Raw genomic sequence first — 22,837 nt, forward strand, 5'->3', positions numbered from 1 at the left:
AAGATCTTTAAAGAATTATCAAGATACAAAAAATATTTAAAGGTGTTTTAAAGATTAAAAAACATAGATATAAGTCCTGATTAATAAGTTCCGAAAGATACAAGATACATCTTGCAAATAATAAAAGTAAGAGTAAAATAATATTTCCAATAGAAAAGGACATCATTCAAATGCTTAACCTCACTAGTCATGTAATAAGATAAGCCGTCGATAAGAGGCACATCCCGCGATTAACTGGACTGTGTGAAGAGGGACCGGATCACAGACTCAAGGATTAGTACACCTTGTAAAAAAAAAAAAGATAAGCCGTCGAAAAACTGTGATAATATTCAACAACAATCAAATTCATATAGAATATGTAAAATAAGTACAGCCTGACTTGCTCCTCAAAAAAATTATTCATTGGAGGCCGCCTTTTCTCAATAGGTCGTGAACAATAATAATAAGGTAAAATATAGAAAATCCGTAATAGAGGAAGTAAATGTGAACTCAGCTTGTAATTGGCTCACGACTTGAAGGCTCAGGCTCAAAAGAATGATGAAGAAGCTACAAACTCTTCCCCTCTCCCTCGTCCCGTCTCCCTCGGCTCTAGTCATAATCCACTTGCATAAAATATTGTAATTTGTGAACATCGTGGAAAATAGAATCAATAATCCAGTAATTTAGAAGATTGCCCCCATTGTTTGTAAATAGGCTATTCTACCCAATTTCCACAAAAGGATAAAAATCTTGAGGTTTTCTTTCGATTTTGGCCTTATTTTCTGGGCTTTAAGAGTATTTGAATTTTTGGAGGGTTCTTTAGTACTGTAATGGGGATCTGCTTGAGCAACCAAATCAAGGATGAGAGCCCTGTTCATACTGGTACAGTTATTTTCTGAATTTCTCAATCCATTTAGCAAGCAATAGACTGGAATGCCTTGCTCTTTATTATTGTTTTAGTTTTCCGATTATGGAAAGCTCACTTCTGTTTAATCTTGTAGCTTCCTTTTCAAAAGAAGAATTTGCGACATATGAATCCGTTTGTGTAACTAAGTTATTTATATGATCTCTTGTTCATTTATATCCTGTTAATTAGGTCATGTATCCCCTCCACCATATTTTTCTGCTTTGTGCTATAGTTGCTAATATTTTAGTATAGATGGAATTTGGAATGTATGGGCTGCAAGTGAAATTTTAAATTCATATCCTCTGTTATGATGAATCAAGAGTAATCGGTCTTTAATTTCCTATTGAACCTGCCAAGAAAGAAAATATCTACATTTATCCACACGATTTGTGCTTGAATTTTAGGTATTCTTAGAAATGTAATATGTGTTTTTTTCATCACTCTATCCATTACGTTGGAGATGAAAAGTGCTGATTTTGAATTTGTGATCTATAATGTTATTGCAATTAAAATATTTGATTTAACTGGAAAATATATGTAGGTATTATTTCTTCTAAAAATGTCAGTGGAAATGGGACCGAGCTAAGTAATCCGAGCAGCAAGGACTCATCTACTTCTATTCCCCCGACTCCTCGGAGTGAGAGTGAGATCTTGCTGTCCAACAACTTGAAAAGTTTCGCATTCAGCAACCATATCATAAGTGCATCCATTCCTTTGCCTACCTGCTCAGGTCACTTAATGTTTTTTTCCTTTCTAGTTACAAATAATTTTAAACTTTAAAAAGAGGAAAATTTTCAAGAAAATAAACAAAAAATGTTGAGTAAACTTGACCACTATCTGAGAGTGTAGCATCTGAAAAAAACTCAACGTTCACAAGAACGCTAATGCCAACAACTAATCAAAATTACTTTCAACTTCAATTAATTAGCTGAGTTAATCTTTGATTAAGAAAGTAATATACCCCACTCTAATTGTCTGTGTAGAGAAGTCAATTTGTGCTTGAATTTTAGTTATTCTTAAGAAATATGTGTTTGGTTTTAACACTCTATCGATTTCTTTTGCAATGAAAAGTGCTGATTTTGACTTTGCGATATATAATTTTGATTGCAATAAAATTGTTCTAACTGGAAAATATATGTAGGTGTCATTTCTTCTAGAAATGTCAGTGGAAATGGGACCGAGCTAAGTAATCCAAGCAACAAGGCATCATTTGCTTCTATTCCCCTGATTCCTCGGAGTGAGGGTGAGATCTTGCAATCCTCCAACTTGAAAAGCTTCACATTCAGCTATCATATAATAAGTGCATCCATTGCTTTGCCTACCTCCTGAAGTCACTTATTCAATGTTAATTTTCTTTCTAGTTGTATATAGTTTCAAATTATTATGTGAAAAGCTTTCAAGAAACAGCAAGATTGTTACAAGTTATTAAATGCTGAGTTAGAATATTTCTATATCTGAATCCGGTAAAACCATATAAGACTTGACTACTGTCTAAAAATGTAGTACCTGAGAAAGACTAAACGTTCACAAGAACACAAAAGCCAACAACTAAACGGGATTACTTTCAACTTCAATTACTTACCTGATTTAATCTTGATTAAGAAAGTAATGTTACCTATTCAAATCGTCTATGTAGTGAAGACGATTTTGAAAAGCAAGTCAAGCTCTTGTAGTCCACAAAAAGGTCCAAAAAGTGGTTTCTTTTCATATGACCCTGCAAAGAAGAAGAACAAGAAGAGTAGCTAAATAATTCATTTCTCACTTTTTTTCATCCCAATTTAATTTCTCTCGTAATTTTCATTGCTACACTGAAAAGTCCTGTAAGAAAATCACCTGTTCATCTCCAAGCTTGCTGTTTTGTGGGGAGGTACAGACAATATGGTGGGTTGCTGAGAACTAAATTTTTAGAGTTAAAAATCAAGAATATTAAGAGGACTTACTTTAGATCTGGGATCACGAGACTTGTGGGGCTGGTATTGCAGTTCATTTTATATGGACACTTAATTTAGCACCTTGTTAGTTCTTTATGTTTGCATACTGAAAAACAAAAATGGAAACAAAAAATAAAAAAATCTCGAGGGTTTCTTTGGATTTTTGGCCGTGTTTCATTGGGCTGTAAGAGTATTTGAGTTTTTGGAGGGTTCTTTACTACTGTAAAAGGGATTTGCTTGAGCAACCAAATCAGGGCTGAAAGCCCTACTTATTTTGTTACATTTATTTTCTGAATTTTGTCAATTCATTTAGCAATAGACTAGAATGCCTTGCTCTTTATTATTGTTTCAGTTCTTCGATTATGGGAAAGCTCACCTGTTTATAATATTGTGGCTTCGTTATCAGAAGTAGAATTTGTGACATATGAACCTGTTTGTGTTCCTTAATTGTTTATATGATTTCTTGTTCATTTATACCCTCTTAATTAGGACATGTATCCCCTCCACCATGTGTTTCTGCACTGTGCTATAATTGCTTATTTTTTAGTAGAGATGGAAATATGGGCTGCAAGTGAAATTTCAATTCACATCCTTTGCATTTGCTGAGTTAAGGATAATCGGTCTTTAATTTCCTGTTGAACCTGCCAAGAAAAAACAATGAGATAGGTATTTCAGACTAGAGATCCTGCTTGGTTGATTTTCTCATCAATGGTTTTTTATTTGGGGGAAGCCTTCTATATATTTTCCATTGTATATTTTACTGAAAAAAGAAATATCTACCATTTATATGCATGATTTGTGCTTGAATTTTAGTTATTCTTAAGAAATGTAATATGTGTTAGGTTCTCTATCAGTTACGTTGGAAATTAAAAGTGCTGATTGAATTTTTGATATACAATTTACTACAATCAAAATATTTTATCTAACTGGAAAATATATATAGGTGATATTTCTTCTAAAAATATCAGGGAAAACGGGACCGAGCTAAGTAATCCAAGCAGCAAGGACTCATCTGCTTCTATACCCCAGACTTCTCGAAGTGAGGGTGAGATATTGCAGTCTTCCAACTTGAAAAGCTTCACATTCAGCAATCATATCATAAGTGCATCCATTTCCTTTGCCTTCCTCCTCAATTCACTTATTCAATGGTTATTTTCTTTCTAATTACAAATAACTTTAAATATAAAATGTGCAAAGTTTTCAAGAAAATAAGCAAGATTATTGAAACAACTTATTAAATGTTGAGTTAGATTATTTATATTTTTGAATCCGATAAAACTGTATAAACTTGACTACTAATCTGGGAATGTAGCATCTAACAAAGACTCAACATTCACAAGAACACAAAAGCCAACAACTAAGCAGAATAACTTTCAACTTCAATTAATTAGTTGAGTTAATGTTGATTAAGAAAGTAATATACCCCACTTAAATTGGAGACAATATGGAAAAGAAAGTCAATCTCCTGTAGTTCACAAAGAGGTCCAACAAGTGGTCTCATTCCCTGCAAAGAAGAAGAACAAGAAGAGTAGCTAAACAATCCATTTCTCACCTCTTTTCATCCCAACTTATAATTTCTCTCAGAATTTTCTTTGCTCAATGGAAAAACCTTATAGGAAAACCACCTATTTATCTTCAAGCTTGCTATTTTCTGGGGAAGTGCAGTGTGTGGGCCGTTGTGACTAATTTTGAGAGTGACAACTCTAGAATTCTTAGAGAATTTATATTAGATTCGTGGTCACAAGACTTATGGGGGTGGTATTGTGGTTCATTTCATATATACACTTAAGTTAGCAACTTGCTTGTTCTTTATGCTTGCATACTGTAATATAAAATTTAAAAATAAATATCTTGAGGTTTCCTTTGGATTTTTGGCTTTCTTTTCTTCGGTTATAAGAGTGTTCGAGTTTTTATAAGTACTATAAAATGGATTTGCTTGAGCAACCAAATCAAGGCTGTGTGCCCTTTATTAGAGGAAGTTTATTATTTATAGCTAATTAGTTACTAGTTTCCTTGTAAATAATAGCTAGTTTCCTTATATTCTTAATTAGCATTGTACTATAGAGGAAAAGTAATACACACAAAACGGATCATTCTGCAAAAAGTGATATGGTATCAAAGTCCTAAATTGTCTTCTTAGTGCATGCTCGATTCTCCGTCGTTCGTAGCCTTCGTGTTTCCAACGGCATCATCTGTGGTCGAAAAATCAATCTATGGCCAGTTCTTCGTTTCAGACGTCATCTGTGGTCGGTGGCGTCAATTATAGCCAAATCTCCATTCGGTGGCATCAGCATCACCTTTGGATTTAGGCACGTGGGTTTTTGATTTTCAACGCCCGCGGTTTGTATTTTCACTTCCCATTGTTGGTGAGTCTCTTCCTTTCTGTTCCCATCATCCGACTGTACTGCAATTATCGAGTTCTTCAAGCAGCCGACTATTTATTTCATTCGTCGACATTTGAGCTATGTCTTTCAGTCGATTATGGTTTGGGCTGTTGTGTTGGGTGTTAAGCTGTTAAATTAATTGGATGATTGTTGGGCTTTATTATGCTCGATTTTTCTGAAATATAGGATACATGGACATGGCTAAAAAAAAGTCCAAATTTCGAACACCAGTAGTGGGTACGTCTTTCAAAATTTAATTTTTTACTAATTCAAGATGTCATTTTGAATAAACCAAAATCAATTATTCACAAATAATGAAATATTGAATAAGGAGTTAAGATGAATAAATAGAATTTTGGATTTAGTTTTCAGTTATGGACATTACTAAATGTTATATAAAATATCATATAATGGATTTGATTGCAATTTGGAATTAGTGGAGATCTCAATAGCACTATATGGAACTCATTTTCATTTTATACAAACAAAACCCTAAACCACTGATACAGAGAAGGAAAGAAGACAAAGAAGAAAATGGAAAGAGAAAAGAAAGAAGAAGAAAAAAGAAAGGAAAACTTAGCGCTACTATCTTTTCTCCACCCTCTTGGTGGCAACGCTAGGTGTATAGAGAGCGAAAATAGGAAAGAAGAAAAAGAAAGAAGAAGAAACAAAAACGACGAAGTGTTCAATTGAAACTTGGAGGATCCGACACATATTTCATACCCATAATCATGTCGTGTCTGACACGAATACTCTAACTATTTCAAAGAATCCGAGCATCAAAGGTTAGGCTTGGGTTCTTGTTGGAGTGTTGATTGGTTGGTTATTTGTTGGTGGGCTTGCAGTATTCTGTTGGGTTGGGTTAATTTTGTTGAGTTTAGTTATTTGTTGGTTGGGCTTGGAGTATTCTATTGAGCCGAGATAATTTTTTATGAGTAGAATTATTTATTTGGATTGTGATTAATTTATTTTTGCAGACCTTGACAAGATTTCATCATGTCAATTGAGAAGGCTGACTCTGTATTTGTTTTACCTATGGATGGGATCATCGAATTGACGAGCCATGCTGTTATCGTGGCATTCTCCGATTTCCATTTTTGGAGCAGTCTCTGTCGGTTTCCTGGTTTCACCGGTGAGATAACCCAATTTTCCTTTGCCTTCAACTATTAGTTTGATCGATTGGGCCCACTCTCGAAAATTCCTTCCGTTCAATTTTTCGACAGTGAGTTGAAAGGAAGAATTTTCAAGGTTATTGGAGCCCATGGAAGAGACTGCCTCCGTCTCGGTTTGGAACACTTTTCCAGTCGATTCTTTGCTGTTTTCTGTCATGGAGTGCTAGGATAATTGACGCCTAGCTCTGATACCATGTAGAAGCTGACGAATCACCCAATAATTTTTGTGTGTCTTATTTTTATTTCATCCCTAACATATTTATCCAACCACATACACATAAATATGGAAATACAATTTCCTAATCTAAGGAAAGCAAATATCTTTACCTATCTAAGGAAATAACTATATAAAGTACATCAATCATGCTAAATTAATTACTAATTAACCGGTTTTCTACAAGAGGACTAACGGTATTGGTCATGTGATTAAAGGCTCCTGAGTCAAAGAACCATGACTTAGAAGATGCTGTAAGACCTGAGAGTCCAAAAGCAGAGAAGTCAGAATTGATCATTTGTTGTACCATTTCAGGGGTGAGGGTAGATGCAGAAGCAGGATTAGGAACAACGTGTGAGGCAGTAGGCAATGTTGTAGAGCCAGAGACACTAGTGGAGGCATGATAGATAGCGGTATGCTTCTTTTCAGGTCGAATAGGACAAACAAAGATGTGATGGCCTGGCTTCTTGCAGTAATGACATGTTTCTTAGGACAATCCTAAGCAATGTGACCAAAACCTCTGCAGTTGTGGCACTGGACAGCTCACATGTCTCAACCTTTATTCCTCCCTTGTGCTACATAAGCCACAGTAACAGGACCACTAATAGTATCCCTATGTTCCATGGTAGCCTGGGTAACTATACGTTGCTCCTCACGAAGAAGTTCACCCAAACAAGTATTCAGATATGGTACAAGATGACAATTCATCATATTAGATCGTGCAGCCTCAAAATCGAGATGTAACTTCATAAAGAATTGATCCCTCTTGCTTGTCCCATGCACTGTTTGAACAGCAAATAGAGCTACAGCGAAAACATTTGCATAAACAATATCTAAATATTCAGCCCAAAGATTTTGAAAACCTAAAAAATATTCTTCAATTGATAAGACTTTCCTGTGTAAAATTAGCCATCTCATACTCCAATTGAAAACGTCGAGCTGTATTGTCCTGTTTGTACACCTTACTAAGATAAGCCCACATATCAACAGCAATTTTGTAAGGCCTCAGATTGAGTATGAGGTGAGACTCAACTGAACTAAGGATCCAGGTCACGATCCGAGCATCCTTGATTTCCCACTTCAACAAAGCTTCGACATCTTTTGGAACGGGATCACTTCTATCAAGATGACCCCATAACTCTTTTCTTTTGAAAAATAATTGAAATTGGATCTCCCAAGCCGAGTAATTTTTCCCATTAAAACAAATCAGGAATGAGTGTAACTTGTTAGATGACATGATGGAATAAAATATTTAACCCAATAAAGAGACCTACACCACAAATCACACTACAAACCGCAAAGCCCAGCAATGGAACAAAAAATTAACTAAGAGGTGGCCCAAAATTAAATAACTAAGCAGAGGCCCAAATGATTAAATCACTAACCAAAGACAGAGAAGCTACCGACCGAAGGCCACAATACACACCCAAGAACCAAAGATCGAACGTCCAAACTGCTGAACCGGAGAAGACGGTATGTATCCAGCAATCGAAGGTAGAACCAGACCAAGATTTCGAAAGAGACCACTCACCGGAATTGAAAAGCTGTAGAAGAAGACCGAAAATCAAACCGGAGCTGGAAAGACATCGAAGAAGGGCCGAGAATCACACATCCAACACACGGAACAGCCCTAACGCCAAAAGAGGAATGTCAGAAGTTGGAGCCCTTGCTTCGATACCATGTCAAAAAGGCCAAATAATTGAGAGAATTTCTGTAGAAACGTGTTCTTCCATTGTTGCCTCTATTGTAAATATACAAGGAAAATAAATAAACATAATTCCTAAAAATCAGCTTTCTTCCCAAATATAAATATAACTGTGTACGGTAATAGTAAAAACTGCTCTTTATTTGCATTTCATTTTTAGTTATTAGTTGAAGGGATAGGTGATCTGTGGGGACACATTAATGGAAGTCTTCCATACCCTGATCAAGAGAAAGACAAGGAAAAGTATTTTGCGTGGAAGATCAAGGATTCTCTGGTTATGGCATGGATCATTGAATCTGTTGATGCCTAAATTGTTCTTAATCTCAGATCTTACAAGTCGGCTCATTTTATGTGGTAGTACTTAAAAAATGGTTTACACTCAAAGCAACAATACTCGGCGACTTCAGTTGGAGTTTGAACTAGCAAATTTTTCTCAAGACTCTCGCTCCATTGAAGAATATTATTTCAGGTTTTTTGCCTTTTGGAGTGAATACACTGACATTATGTATGCTTTGGTTTCACTTGACAGTTTAGAGTCTCTCCAAGCTGTGGATGAAGTCACCAAGAGGGAACAACTTCTCATGAATTTGTGAACAGAATTTGAATCTATCAAGTCCTGTCTAATGAATTGCAAATCTATTCCAATGCTGGATAGCTGTTTGGGTGAGCTTATGAGGGAAGAATAGCGTCTTATCACTCTTACCTCTTTGGAATAGTAGCAAAATCAAGTGCACGTTGCTTATTTGGCTCAAGGAAAAATTTAAATATCGAGTTTATGTTGCTTATGTGGCTCACGGAAAAATTTAAATATCAGAATATGACTGGTGTGCAACATTGTAGCTATGAGGGATTTGGTCTCATGGCTCTTCAATGTCCCATAAAAGCTTGCAACTATTGCAAAAAACTTGGACATGTCATTAAGGAGTATCCTATTCGTCCTCCACGTAAATCAGGAGCAAGTTATGTTGCCACTTTCGCCCATGGTTTTGCATCGCCTCCTACTCCTGCTCAAATTTTGGTCTCTCCCATTCTCACTCAAAACTCCATCACCCCTAAGATGATTCGACAAATGGGTATATTTGCTTAGATATCTCGCGCAAACCATCAACTGCTCCTTCTTCTTGGCTGTTACACTCGGGTGCCTCTAATCATATTACAAGGAGTTGAGAGAATGATTATTTGAATGATTAAATAAATCTAAAAATGATCCTCTTTAAATAGAAGAGAATTACAACAATTATGGGCAATTTAATCCCAACAAATCAGTAACTAATCCTATAGAATTATGGATTTGAATTTAACATAAATACAACATGATTCTACAATTAGTAAATAATTTTAAACCAGTAATATACAATATATTTCAACACTCGCCTCAATCTGGTGAATAAATATTAATCATTCCCAGCTTGATTGTGGAATCTTCAAAACTTGGTCTTAGTAATCCTTTACTAAAGATATCAGCAACCTGTTGAGATGTTGGGACATAGATCATGCAAGTGACTCCTCCTTCATGCTTGGTACATCATGATGAATTAAATTATGTGCAATACTTACTGTAGCTTGGTTCCACCTAACACTTTTAACTCTCTTAGAAGCCGATTGATCTATATTAGCTCACATGTTCCTTGAGCTAATGCTTGAGCTAATGCACGGAATTCAGCTTCAACACTACTTGAAGCTACTATGTTTTGTTTCTTACTCCTTCAAGTCACCAAATTTCCCTAAACCATAGAGTGCAATAACCTAATGTTGATTTGCGATCTTCAATTGAACCTTCCCAATCTGCATCTGTGAATGCTTTACATTGCTCATTTTTCCCAAAAAGTAAACCTTTCCTACGTGTCATTCTCAAGTACCTCAAGTCCTGTAAACCACTTCAAGATGAACATCAAATGGAGAGTGCATGAATTGACTAACAGCACTCAGCAAATGCAATATCAAGCATAGTGTGATAGATAGATTAGTTTTCCCACTAATCTTTGTTACCGAGCTCGATCAACTAGATCTCCCACATCTTCATTTTTTTCTTTCCATTTACATCGATGGGCGTCTCTGCAGGCTTGCTTCCCAACATTCTTGTTTCTTTGAGAAGATCTAACATATATTTCCATTGAGAGATGGAAATTCCTCGTTTTGTTCGGGCTACATCCATACCTAGAAAGTATCTTATTTGTCCTAGGTTTTTTACTTCAAATTTCTTTGCAAGAAACTTCTTCAATCTCTCTTGTTCTTGATAACCATCTCCTGTTAGAATGATGTCATCAACATAGACGATTAAAATTTCAATCCGAAGTATGTTTGTAAAAGAGATTGTGATCTGATTGTCCCTGAGTGTATCCATTACTTTTAATTAACTTTGTGAATTGCTCAAACCAAGGTCTTGGTAGTCGTTTCAAACCATAAAGGGACTTCTTCAACCTAGATGTTATATTTTTTCCATAACCTTCTTCAAAACCCAGTGGTAGGTCCATAAATACCTCTTCCTCTAAGACTCCATTGAGGAAGGCATTTTTTACATCCATATGATGAAGAGGCCTGTCAAGATTAACTGCAAGAGATAGAAAAACTTTGATTGAGTTGAGCTTTGCCACTGGTGCAAAAGTTTCGGTATAGTCTACTCCATGAGTCTAAGTAAACCCTTTTGCAACCAGCCTTGACTTATGTCTTTCAACTGTCCCATCTGAATTGTATTTGATGGTAAAGACCCCGCAGGACCCTTTGCTTTTGGTAATTCCACCACTTCCAAAGTTCCATTTTTTTTTTTTTAGGCCTGCATTTCTTCAAGGACTGCTTTTTTTTTTTCCTACTCAGGTACCTCGAGAGCTTCATGAATATCTCTTGGCAACTTGATAGCTGATATTTTTTCTGTGAGGGCTCGAAAACTCGAGGACAGATGACCATAAGATATAAAGTTTGCTAAAGGATGTTGAGTGCATGTTCTAGTACCTTTCCAAAGAGCAATAGGCGAGTCCAAGTCATGTGTCTCTACATCAAATGACTGAGTGTTTACCTCTGGTTCAGATTCTTGATAGTGATCTTGGGGTGCAATGGCCTGTACATTATGAGGTATAGTTGCTCTTCGAGTGTAAACACGCAACTCATATTTCTTTTGCTCAAGTGAATCTCTCCTTATTTCCAAATTATTAGGTTGAGGTCTAATAGGACTAGGTACAGATTGAATGGGAAGTGGTTGATTGGATTCGGCAGAATCGACAGGCTGGATAGGTATAGGAAGTATCAAATTTGGCTCCGTGAAACTTGACTTAGTGAACTCGGTGGATTGTAAATTAGAAGGTAGTGAAGTTGTCATATCCCAAAGTTGCTCTTTATTCGTATTCTCCCCTGAAGGGCAGGTTTGGGATAGTAGGATTGGTCCTCAAAGAATGTTACATCAAAAGACACATATTTTTTTTTTTTTTTTTTTCATCCCAACTTATAATTTCTCTCAGAATTTTCTTTGCTCAATGGAAAAACCTTATAGGAAAACCACCTATTTATCTTCAAGCTTGCTATTTTCTGGGGAAGTGCAGTGTGTGGGCCGTTGTGACTAATTTTGAGAGTGACAACTCTAGAATTCTTAGAGAATTTATATTAGATTCGTGGTCACAAGACTTATGGGGGTGGTATTGTGGTTCATTTCATATATACACTTAAGTTAGCAACTTGCTTGTTCTTTATGCTTGCATACTGTAATATAAAATTTAAAAATAAATATCTTGAGGTTTCCTTTGGATTTTTGGCTTTCTTTTCTTCGGTTATAAGAGTGTTCGAGTTTTTATAAGTATTATAAAATGGATTTGCTTGAGCAACCAAATCAAGGCTGTGTGCCCTTTATTAGAGGAAGTTTATTATTTATAGCTAATTAGTTACTAGTTTCCTTGTAAATAATAGCTAGTTTCCTTATATTCTTAATTAGCATTGTACTATAGAGGAAAAGTAATACACACAAAACGGATCATTCTGCAAAAAGTGATATGGTATCAAAGTCCTAAATTGTCTTCTTAGTGCATGCTCGATTCTCCGTCGTTCGTAGCCTTCGTGTTTCCAACGGCATCATCTGTGGTCGAAAAATCAATCTATGGCCAGTTCTTCGTTTCAGACGTCATCTGTGGTCGGTGGCGTCAATTATAGCCAAATCTCCATTCGGTGGCATCAGCATCACCTTTGGATTTAGGCACGTGGGTTTTTGATTTTCAACGCCCGCGGTTTGTATTTTCACTTCCCATTGTTGGTGAGTCTCTTCCTTTCTGTTCCCATCATCCGACTGTACTGCAATTATCGAGTTCTTCAAGCAGCCGACTATTTATTTCATTCGTCGACATTTGAGCTATGTCTTTCAGTCGATTATGGTTTGGGCTGTTGTGTTGGGTGTTAAGCTGTTAAATTAATTGGATGATTGTTGGGCTTTATTATGCTCGATTTTTCTGAAATATAGGATACATGGACATGGCTAAAAAAAAGTCCAAATTTCGAACACCAGTAGTGGGTACGTCTTTCAAAATTTAATTTTTTACTAATTCAAGATGTCATTTTGAATAAACCAAAATCAATTATTCACAAATAATGAAATATTGAATAAGGAGTTAAGATGAATAAATAGAATTTTGGATTTAGTTTTCAGTTATGGACATTACTAAATGTTATATAAAATATCATATAATGGATTTGATTGCAATTTGGAATTAGTGGAGATCTCAATAGCACTATATGGAACTCATTTTCATTTTATACAAACAAAACCCTAAACCACTGATACAGAGAAGGAAAGAAGACAAAGAAGAAAATGGAAAGAGAAAAGAAAGAAGAAGAAAAAAGAAAGGAAAACTTAGCGCTACTATCTTTTCTCCACCCTCTTGGTGGCAACGCTAGGTGTATAGAGAGCGAAAATAGGAAAGAAGAAAAAGAAAGAAGAAGAAACAAAAACGACGAAGTGTTCAATTGAAACTTGGAGGATCCGACACATATTTCATACCCATAATCATGTCGTGTCTGACACGAATACTCTAACTATTTCAAAGAATCCGAGCATCAAAGGTTAGGCTTGGGTTCTTGTTGGAGTGTTGATTGGTTGGTTATTTGTTGGTGGGCTTGCAGTATTCTGTTGGGTTGGGTTAATTTTGTTGAGTTTAGTTATTTGTTGGTTGGGCTTGGAGTATTCTATTGAGCCGAGATAATTTTTTATGAGTAGAATTATTTATTTGGATTGTGATTAATTTATTTTTGCAGACCTTGACAAGATTTCATCATGTCAATTGAGAAGGCTGACTCTGTATTTGTTTTACCTATGGATGGGATCATCGAATTGACGAGCCATGCTGTTATCGTGGCATTCTCCGATTTCCATTTTTGGAGCAGTCTCTGTCGGTTTCCTGGTTTCACCGGTGAGATAACCCAATTTTCCTTTGCCTTCAACTATTAGTTTGATCGATTGGGCCCACTCTCGAAAATTCCTTCCGTTCAATTTTTCGACAGTGAGTTGAAAGGAAGAATTTTCAAGGTTATTGGAGCCCATGGAAGAGACTGCCTCCGTCTCGGTTTGGAACACTTTTCCAGTCGATTCTTTGCTGTTTTCTGTCATGGAGTGCTAGGATAATTGACGCCTAGCTCTGATACCATGTAGAAGCTGACGAATCACCCAATAATTTTTGTGTGTCTTATTTTTATTTCATCCCTAACATATTTATCCAACCACATACACATAAATATGGAAATACAATTTCCTAATCTAAGGAAAGCAAATATCTTTACCTATCTAAGGAAATAACTATATAAAGTACATCAATCATGCTAAATTAATTACTAATTAACCGGTTTTCTACAAGAGGACTAACGGTATTGGTCATGTGATTAAAGGCTCCTGAGTCAAAGAACCATGACTTAGAAGATGCTGTAAGACCTGAGAGTCCAAAAGCAGAGAAGTCAGAATTGATCATTTGTTGTACCATTTCAGGGGTGAGGGTAGATGCAGAAGCAGGATTAGGAACAACGTGTGAGGCAGTAGGCAATGTTGTAGAGCCAGAGACACTAGTGGAGGCATGATAGATAGCGGTATGCTTCTTTTCAGGTCGAATAGGACAAACAAAGATGTGATGGCCTGGCTTCTTGCAGTAATGACATGTTTCTTAGGACAATCCTAAGCAATGTGACCAAAACCTCTGCAGTTGTGGCACTGGACAGCTCACATGTCTCAACCTTTATTCCTCCCTTGTGCTACATAAGCCACAGTAACAGGACCACTAATAGTATCCCTATGTTCCATGGTAGCCTGGGTAACTATACGTTGCTCCTCACGAAGAAGTTCACCCAAACAAGTATTCAGATATGGTACAAGATGACAATTCATCATATTAGATCGTGCAGCCTCAAAATCGAGATGTAACTTCATAAAGAATTGATCCCTCTTGCTTGTCCCATGCACTGTTTGAACAGCAAATAGAGCTACAGCGAAAACATTTGCATAAACAATATCTAAATATTCAGCCCAAAGATTTTGAAAACCTAAAAAATATTCTTCAATTGATAAGACTTTCCTGTGTAAAATTAGCCATCTCATACTCCAATTGAAAACGTCGAGCTGTATTGTCCTGTTTGTACACCTTACTAAGATAAGCCCACATATCAACAGCAATTTTGTAAGGCCTCAGATTGAGTATGAGGTGAGACTCAACTGAACTAAGGATCCAGGTCACGATCCGAGCATCCTTGATTTCCCACTTCAACAAAGCTTCGACATCTTTTGGAACGGGATCACTTCTATCAAGATGACCCCATAACTCTTTTCTTTTGAAAAATAATTGAAATTGGATCTCCCAAGCCGAGTAATTTTTCCCATTAAAACAAATCAGGAATGAGTGTAACTTGTTAGATGACATGATGGAATAAAATATTTAACCCAATAAAGAGACCTACACCACAAATCACACTACAAACCGCAAAGCCCAGCAATGGAACAAAAAATTAACTAAGAGGTGGCCCAAAATTAAATAACTAAGCAGAGGCCCAAATGATTAAATCACTAACCAAAGACAGAGAAGCTACCGACCGAAGGCCACAATACACACCCAAGAACCAAAGATCGAACGTCCAAACTGCTGAACCGGAGAAGACGGTATGTATCCAGCAATCGAAGGTAGAACCAGACCAAGATTTCGAAAGAGACCACTCACCGGAATTGAAAAGCTGTAGAAGAAGACCGAAAATCAAACCGGAGCTGGAAAGACATCGAAGAAGGGCCGAGAATCACACATCCAACACACGGAACAGCCCTAACGCCAAAAGAGGAATGTCAGAAGTTGGAGCCCTTGCTTCGATACCATGTCAAAAAGGCCAAATAATTGAGAGAATTTCTGTAGAAACGTGTTCTTCCATTGTTGCCTCTATTGTAAATATACAAGGAAAATAAATAAACATAATTCCTAAAAATCAGCTTTCTTCCCAAATATAAATATAACTGTGTACGGTAATAGTAAAAACTGCTCTTTATTTGCATTTCATTTTTAGTTATTAGTTGAAGGGATAGGTGATCTGTGGGGACACATTAATGGAAGTCTTCCATACCCTGATCAAGAGAAAGACAAGGAAAAGTATTTTGCGTGGAAGATCAAGGATTCTCTGGTTATGGCATGGATCATTGAATCTGTTGATGCCTAAATTGTTCTTAATCTCAGATCTTACAAGTCGGCTCATTTTATGTGGTAGTACTTAAAAAATGGTTTACACTCAAAGCAACAATACTCGGCGACTTCAGTTGGAGTTTGAACTAGCAAATTTTTCTCAAGACTCTCGCTCCATTGAAGAATATTATTTCAGGTTTTTTGCCTTTTGGAGTGAATACACTGACATTATGTATGCTTTGGTTTCACTTGACAGTTTAGAGTCTCTCCAAGCTGTGGATGAAGTCACCAAGAGGGAACAACTTCTCATGAATTTGTGAACAGAATTTGAATCTATCAAGTCCTGTCTAATGAATTGCAAATCTATTCCAATGCTGGATAGCTGTTTGGGTGAGCTTATGAGGGAAGAATAGCGTCTTATCACTCTTACCTCTTTGGAATAGTAGCAAAATCAAGTGCACGTTGCTTATTTGGCTCAAGGAAAAATTTAAATATCGAGTTTATGTTGCTTATGTGGCTCACGGAAAAATTTAAATATCAGAATATGACTGGTGTGCAACATTGTAGCTATGAGGGATTTGGTCTCATGGCTCTTCAATGTCCCATAAAAGCTTGCAACTATTGCAAAAAACTTGGACATGTCATTAAGGAGTATCCTATTCGTCCTCCACGTAAATCAGGAGCAAGTTATGTTGCCACTTTCGCCCATGGTTTTGCATCGCCTCCTACTCCTGCTCAAGTTTTGGTCTCTCCCATTCTCACTCAAAACTCCATCACCCCTAAGATGATTCGACAAATGGGTATATTTGCTTAGATATCTCGCGCAAACCATCAACTGCTCCTTCTTCTTGGCTGTTACACTCGGGTGCCTCTAATCATATTACAAGGAGTTGAGAGAATGATTATTTGAATGATTAAATAAATCTAAAAATGATCCTCTTTAAATAGAAGAGAATTACAACAATTATGGGCAATTTAATCCCAACAAATCAGTAACTAATCCTATAGAATTATGGATTTGAATTTAACATAAATACAACATGATTCTACAATTAGTAAATAATTTTAAACCAGTAATATACAATATATTTCAACACTCGCCTCAATCTGGTGAATAAATATTAATCATTCCCAGCTTGATTGTGGAATCTTCAAAACTTGGTCTTAGTAATCCTTTACTAAAGATATCAGCAACCTGTTGAGATGTTGGGACATAGATCATGCAAGTGACTCCTCCTTCATGCTTGGTACATCATGATGAATTAAATTATGTGCAATACTTACTGTAGCTTGGTTCCACCTAACACTTTTAACTCTCTTAGAAGCCGATTGATCTATATTAGCTCACATGTTCCTTGAGCTAATGCTTGAGCTAATGCACGGAATTCAGCTTCAACACTACTTGAAGCTACTATGTTTTGTTTCTTACTCCTTCAAGTCACCAAATTTCCCTAAACCATAGAGTGCAATAACCTAATGTTGATTTGCGATCTTCAATTGAACCTTCCCAATCTGCATCTGTGAATGCTTTACATTGCTCATTTTTCCCAAAAAGTAAACCTTTCCTACGTGTCATTCTCAAGTACCTCAAGTCCTGTAAACCACTTCAAGATGAACATCAAATGGAGAGTGCATGAATTGACTAACAGCACTCAGCAAATGCAATATCAAGCATAGTGTGATAGATAGATTAGTTTTCCCACTAATCTTTGTTACCGAGCTCGATCAACTAGATCTCCCACATCTTCATTTTTTTCTTTCCATTTACATCGATGGGCGTCTCTGCAGGCTTGCTTCCCAACATTCTTGTTTCTTTGAGAAGATCTAACATATATTTCCATTGAGAGATGGAAATTCCTCGTTTTGTTCGGGCTACATCCATACCTAGAAAGTATCTTATTTGTCCTAGGTTTTTTACTTCAAATTTCTTTGCAAGAAACTTCTTCAATCTCTCTTGTTCTTGATAACCATCTCCTGTTAGAATGATGTCATCAACATAGACGATTAAAATTTCAATCCGAAGTATGTTTGTAAAAGAGATTGTGATCTGATTGTCCCTGAGTGTATCCATTACTTTTAATTAACTTTGTGAATTGCTCAAACCAAGGTCTTGGTAGTCGTTTCAAACCATAAAGGGACTTCTTCAACCTAGATGTTATATTTTTTCCATAACCTTCTTCAAAACCCAGTGGTAGGTCCATAAATACCTCTTCCTCTAAGACTCCATTGAGGAAGGCATTTTTTACATCCATATGATGAAGAGGCCTGTCAAGATTAACTGCAAGAGATAGAAAAACTTTGATTGAGTTGAGCTTTGCCACTGGTGCAAAAGTTTCGGTATAGTCTACTCCATGAGTCTAAGTAAACCCTTTTGCAACCAGCCTTGACTTATGTCTTTCAACTGTCCCATCTGAATTGTATTTGATGGTAAAGACCCCGCAGGACCCTTTGCTTTTGGTAATTCCACCACTTCCAAAGTTCCATTTTTTTTTTTTTAGGCCTGCATTTCTTCAAGGACTGCTTTTTTTTTTTCCTACTCAGGTACCTCGAGAGCTTCATGAATATCTCTTGGCAACTTGATAGCTGATATTTTTTTGTAAGAGCTTGAAAACTTGAGGATAGATGACTATAAGATATAAAGTTTGCTAAGGGATGTTGAGTGCACGTTCTAGTACCTTTTCAAAGAGCAGTAGGCAAGTCCAAGTCATGTATCTCTACATCAAATGACTGTGGTTTACCTCTAGTTCAGATCCTTGACAGTGATCTTGAGGTGCAATAGTCTGTACATTTTGACGTATAGCTGCTCATCGAGTGTAAACACACACACGCACTTCAGGTGTTTTTTTGCTCAAGTGAATCTGCCCCTATTTCCAAATTATTAGGTTGTGATCTAATAGAACTAGGTTCAGATGGAATGGGAGGTAGCTGATTTGACTCAGCAGACTCGACAAACTTGATGGGTATAGGAAGTAACAAACTTGTGGATTCACCAACATCAATTTGAGAGGGTATTAGAGGAAGTTTATTATTTATAGCTAATTAGTTACTAGTTTCCTTGTAAATAATAGCTTGTTTTCTTATATCACTTGTATCCTTAATTAGCTTTGTACTATAAAGGAAAAGTACTACACACAAGAAAGATATTCAGCAAAAAGTTCAATCCATTAGCAATAGATTAGAACGTCTTGCTCTTTCTTGTTGTTACAGTTTTTCGATCATGGGAAAGCTCACCTCTGTTTAATCTTACAGCTTTGTATTCCGAAGTAGAATTTGCAACATGTGAACAATTTGTGTTTCTCAGTTCATATATTTTCTTGTTCATTTATGCCCTGTTTCATGTATCCCTCCACCATACGTTTCTCCTCTGTGCTATAATTGCAATTTTTTAGTATAGATGGAATATATGGGCTGCAAGTGAAATTAGAATTCATATCCTCTCCATTTGCTGAGTTAAGGGTACCTGGTCTTTAATTTCCTACTGAACCTGCCAAGAAAGGACGATGAGATGAGTATTTGAGACTAGAGATTCTTAATATGTCACAGTAGAAATATCTACTGTTTATCTTCATGATTTGTACTTGAAGTATAGTTATTCTTAATAAATATAATTTGTGTTAGGTCCAACAATGTATAAATTACGTTGGCAATTAAAAATGCTTATTTTGAATTTGTGATCTATAATTTTAATACAATAAAATATATTTTATTTAACTGAAAAATACATGTAGGTGTTATTTCTTCTGAATATGTCCGTGGAAAACAGACCGAGCTAAGTAATTCAAACAGCAAAGCCGCATCTGCTTTTTTACCTCCGATTCCTCGGAATGAAGGTGAGATCTTGCAGTCCTTCAACTTCAGAAGCTTGGTTTAACTGGAAAATATATGTAGGTATTATTTCTTCTAAACGTTTATGTGGAAAAGGGACAGAGCTAAGTAATTCAAGCAGCAAGGCCACATCTGCTTATATACATCTGATTCCTTGGAGTGAAGGTGAGATCTTGAAATCCTCCAACTTAAAAGGCTTCACATTCAGCAATCTTAAGGCAGCCACAAGAAACTGGGACATTTTATTAGGGGAAGGGGGTTTTGGTTCTGTTTTCAAGGGATGGGTTGATAAAAACTCACTTGAAGCTACAAAGCCTGGGGTTGGGATGGCGGTGGCTGTTAAGAGGCTAAACCAATATGGGTTTCAGGGTCACAAGGAATGGTTGGTATGTACGATTTTCACCGTAACTTCTCAACTTAATAAGGAAGCAAGGCAATTTTATTTTTATTTTTTAATTAGAAATCCATGTATTCACAGTTGAAAACATGTCATAGCATGGTCAAGACTCCCATGTACTTTGAAATTTGTTAAGCATATTTGTCAATTAATTTTATGTTATCTACTTCAATGGACTAATCTAATTGACATGGTCATTAATGCTTGTAATTTTAATGAAGGAGCAGTTATGATAGGAGGGACATGATGTGTATAAATTTGGTAAATATTCATATTGATGACAATTGACAAATGAATTATCCGAGTTTTTTGACTTCTTAAATAGTTAGTTTTTCATTATTGTTTGACGAGCAAGATATGGGGAGTAGACTCACATGCATGGAGATTTTGTTAAGCGTATCTGTCAAATAATTTTGAGTGATATGCACTTACGTATAGTAGCATTTGACAATTAAAGTCTGCAATTATAATATAGCCCAATCATTCTGCTCTGATGGCAATAACATGAATTAGCACTGTAGTTTGTTGTGTTTCACACTAAGATTATTTCCATTTCATTGATGAACTTTAGTTTTGGATTTTCAGGCAGAAGTCAACTATCTTGGGAAGCTGCGCCATCCTAACCTTGTGAAATTAATTGGTTACTGCTTGGAGGATGACCATAGACTTTTGGTTTATGAGTTCATGCCCAATGGGAGCATGGAGAATCATCTATTCAGGAGTGAGTTCAATGTAGCATTTTGTGTACCATAATATAATATATCAGTGCTTGTTGCTTGATGTTGAATTCTAGTTGACTCTAAAGTTTTTATTCGAAATAGGAGGTTCTTACTTCCAGCCACTTTCCTGGAACCTAAGAATGAAAATTGCTCTAGGTGCTGCAAGAGGACTTGCCTTTCTTCACTGTGCTGAGATAGGAGTAATATATCGAGACTTCAAGACTTCAAATGTCTTGCTTGACTCGGTAAGTATATCTTGCTTACTCTAGTCAGGAAAGATTTGCATTGTAGTGTTTATCACTTCATTAATTAAGCATGGTTTATATTCAAAGAACTTCTCAATGGTTAACATGTAATTTCATCGCTTGTACTTTTGATTGCAGAACTACAATGCAAAACTATCTGATTTCGGGTTGGCAAGGGATGGGCCAACTGGTGGTAAGAGTCACGTCTCAACTCGAGTCATGGGAACTTATGGATATGCTGCTCCCGAGTACATATCCACAGGTTCTAATATCATGCAGTTTCCTCCGTATTTCATTAATAGGTTAACCAAATTAATCATATGATGTATCCATGTTTGTTGACCTTGACCAATCTCCGAAGTTTGCCTGTCAAGTTATGCTTTCTGCATTTGTTATGGTCAATGAGAGTTGCTTGCTTCAGGTAATGCTCTCAAAAGTGTGCACCTACAAAAATCCGCAGGGTTGTATTATCTGGTTTCCCCAGGCCACCCCCATTATTTTTCTCAGCACAGCCTTCCCTTTTTCTTGAAATAGAGGAAAACAAAATACTTACCTCATTACTGTGGAGGCATGCAACCAGCTGGCAAAATATGTTAGCTCTCGTGCTTCTCCAGTTTCCATTCCCACTTTATTGAATTTTGCTTCACAAATGAGAGTTCATTAGTTTACTCAGGGGCGGACCCATGAACATAATTCAGTGAGGGCGAGGCAAAATTATGGGTTACAATTATAGACTATTATGGACTAAAATTTATGTGGGCTACTATGTAAATGTCAAAAACTAAAGGCCCAATGGGTGCAATTATGTAAAAATTATGGACTCACGTGGGCTACTTTGTAAATGTCAAAAATTAAAGGCTCAGTGGGTGATGGGTCTGCCCCTTTACTGGTTTTTGCTTTAATTTGCATTTGCAATAGTAATTCGGTAGTCAAATAATTAATGCTATCCTAACAAACTCCCTTTTTATTTTATGCTTTTGGGGAAGGCCAGGCCATTTATCTACCAAGAGTGATGTATACAGCTTTGGAGTGGTACTTTTAGAAATTTTATGTGGTAAGATAGCAATAGACAAGAGTCGGCCAAGCGGGAAACATAATTTGGTTGAATGGGCAAAACCTTACCTGATGGACAAACGTAGAATGTTGTGCATTCTAGACCCTTGTCTTGAAGGGCAGTTCTCAAAGGGCCAAGCCTTAAAGGCAACTACCCTTGCACATCGATGCCTATCCGCGAATTTCAAGTTTAGGCCAAACATGGACGAGATCGTAAATGCTTTAGAACAGGTTCAGGAACAGGTTTCAGGAGTTTAAGTGCACTTCAAAAATGATCACATTGTTGGGTTGTATGCTCGTGTAATATAGTTTTGCTGATGTAAAATAATAATTTTTATGATAAACAAATTGTGGTTTTTATTTATTTTTTATTACATTTATTTAATATTGAGTATGTGACTTAAAGTGCCATGATGACTTGTGAAAATATAAGTAGGATGCTTGCATTGAGAAGCAGTGCGACCCAACTTATATATTGATTATGAATAATTTGTTCTCAACTAATGCATAAAAGTTCACATTTTAATGAAAGGTTGGTATTCGCTACTCAAGTTCCTTATCATAGCAATAGTTAAATATGACGTTACTTTTATTATTATTATTTTTGAAAGGTAAATATGACGTTAATATACTTGAAGTGTTGAATTAATTACGTGTCGAGTTTAATTCTTAGCATGAGCTTGCGGATCA

The 22,837-nt window shown here is 36.3% G+C and overlaps 1 protein-coding gene across 10 annotated transcripts; it reads left to right on the forward strand.

Moving 5' to 3' along the window:
* The first annotated feature begins 306 nt into the window (after nt 1-306).
* Nucleotides 307-22,511, forward strand: LOC111378706 (probable serine/threonine-protein kinase PBL10). 10 transcript variants are annotated; one of them, XM_023001933.1, is made up of 10 exons: nt 307-861; nt 1,428-1,616; nt 2,028-2,129; nt 3,761-3,862; nt 19,637-19,738; nt 19,797-20,119; nt 20,716-20,851; nt 20,952-21,094; nt 21,233-21,356; nt 22,086-22,511. In XM_023001933.1, exons 1-10 carry the CDS (start codon nt 810-812, stop codon nt 22,403-22,405), a joined length of 1,593 nt encoding a protein of 530 aa, XP_022857701.1. In that variant the 5' UTR covers nt 307-809; the 3' UTR covers nt 22,406-22,511. The 10 variants fall into 10 exon arrangements, with proteins under 10 accessions (XP_022857701.1, XP_022857704.1, XP_022857702.1 ...); XM_023001936.1 differs by having other exon boundaries at nt 21,233-21,287; XM_023001934.1 differs by having other exon boundaries at nt 19,830-20,119.
* Nucleotides 22,512-22,837: the final 326 nt, after the last annotated feature.

The sequence above is a fragment of the Olea europaea genome, unplaced genomic scaffold (assembly GCF_002742605.1).
Source record: "Olea europaea var. sylvestris unplaced genomic scaffold, O_europaea_v1 scaffold1856, whole genome shotgun sequence".
In the NCBI taxonomy this organism is placed as follows: Eukaryota; Viridiplantae; Streptophyta; class Magnoliopsida; order Lamiales; family Oleaceae; genus Olea; species Olea europaea.

Coding starts and splice junctions, on each gene's coding strand:
- LOC111378706 (XM_023001933.1), top strand. CDS start 810: ATGGGGATCTGCTTGAGCAACCAAATCAAGGATGAGAGCCCTGTTCAT. Junction 1,617..2,027: donor TCCTTTGCCTACCTGCTCAG/GTCACTTAATGT, acceptor AAATATATGTAG/GTGTCATTTCTTCTAGAAAT. Junction 3,863..19,636: donor CCAGACTTCTCGAAGTGAGG/GTGAGATATTGC, acceptor AAATACATGTAG/GTGTTATTTCTTCTGAATAT.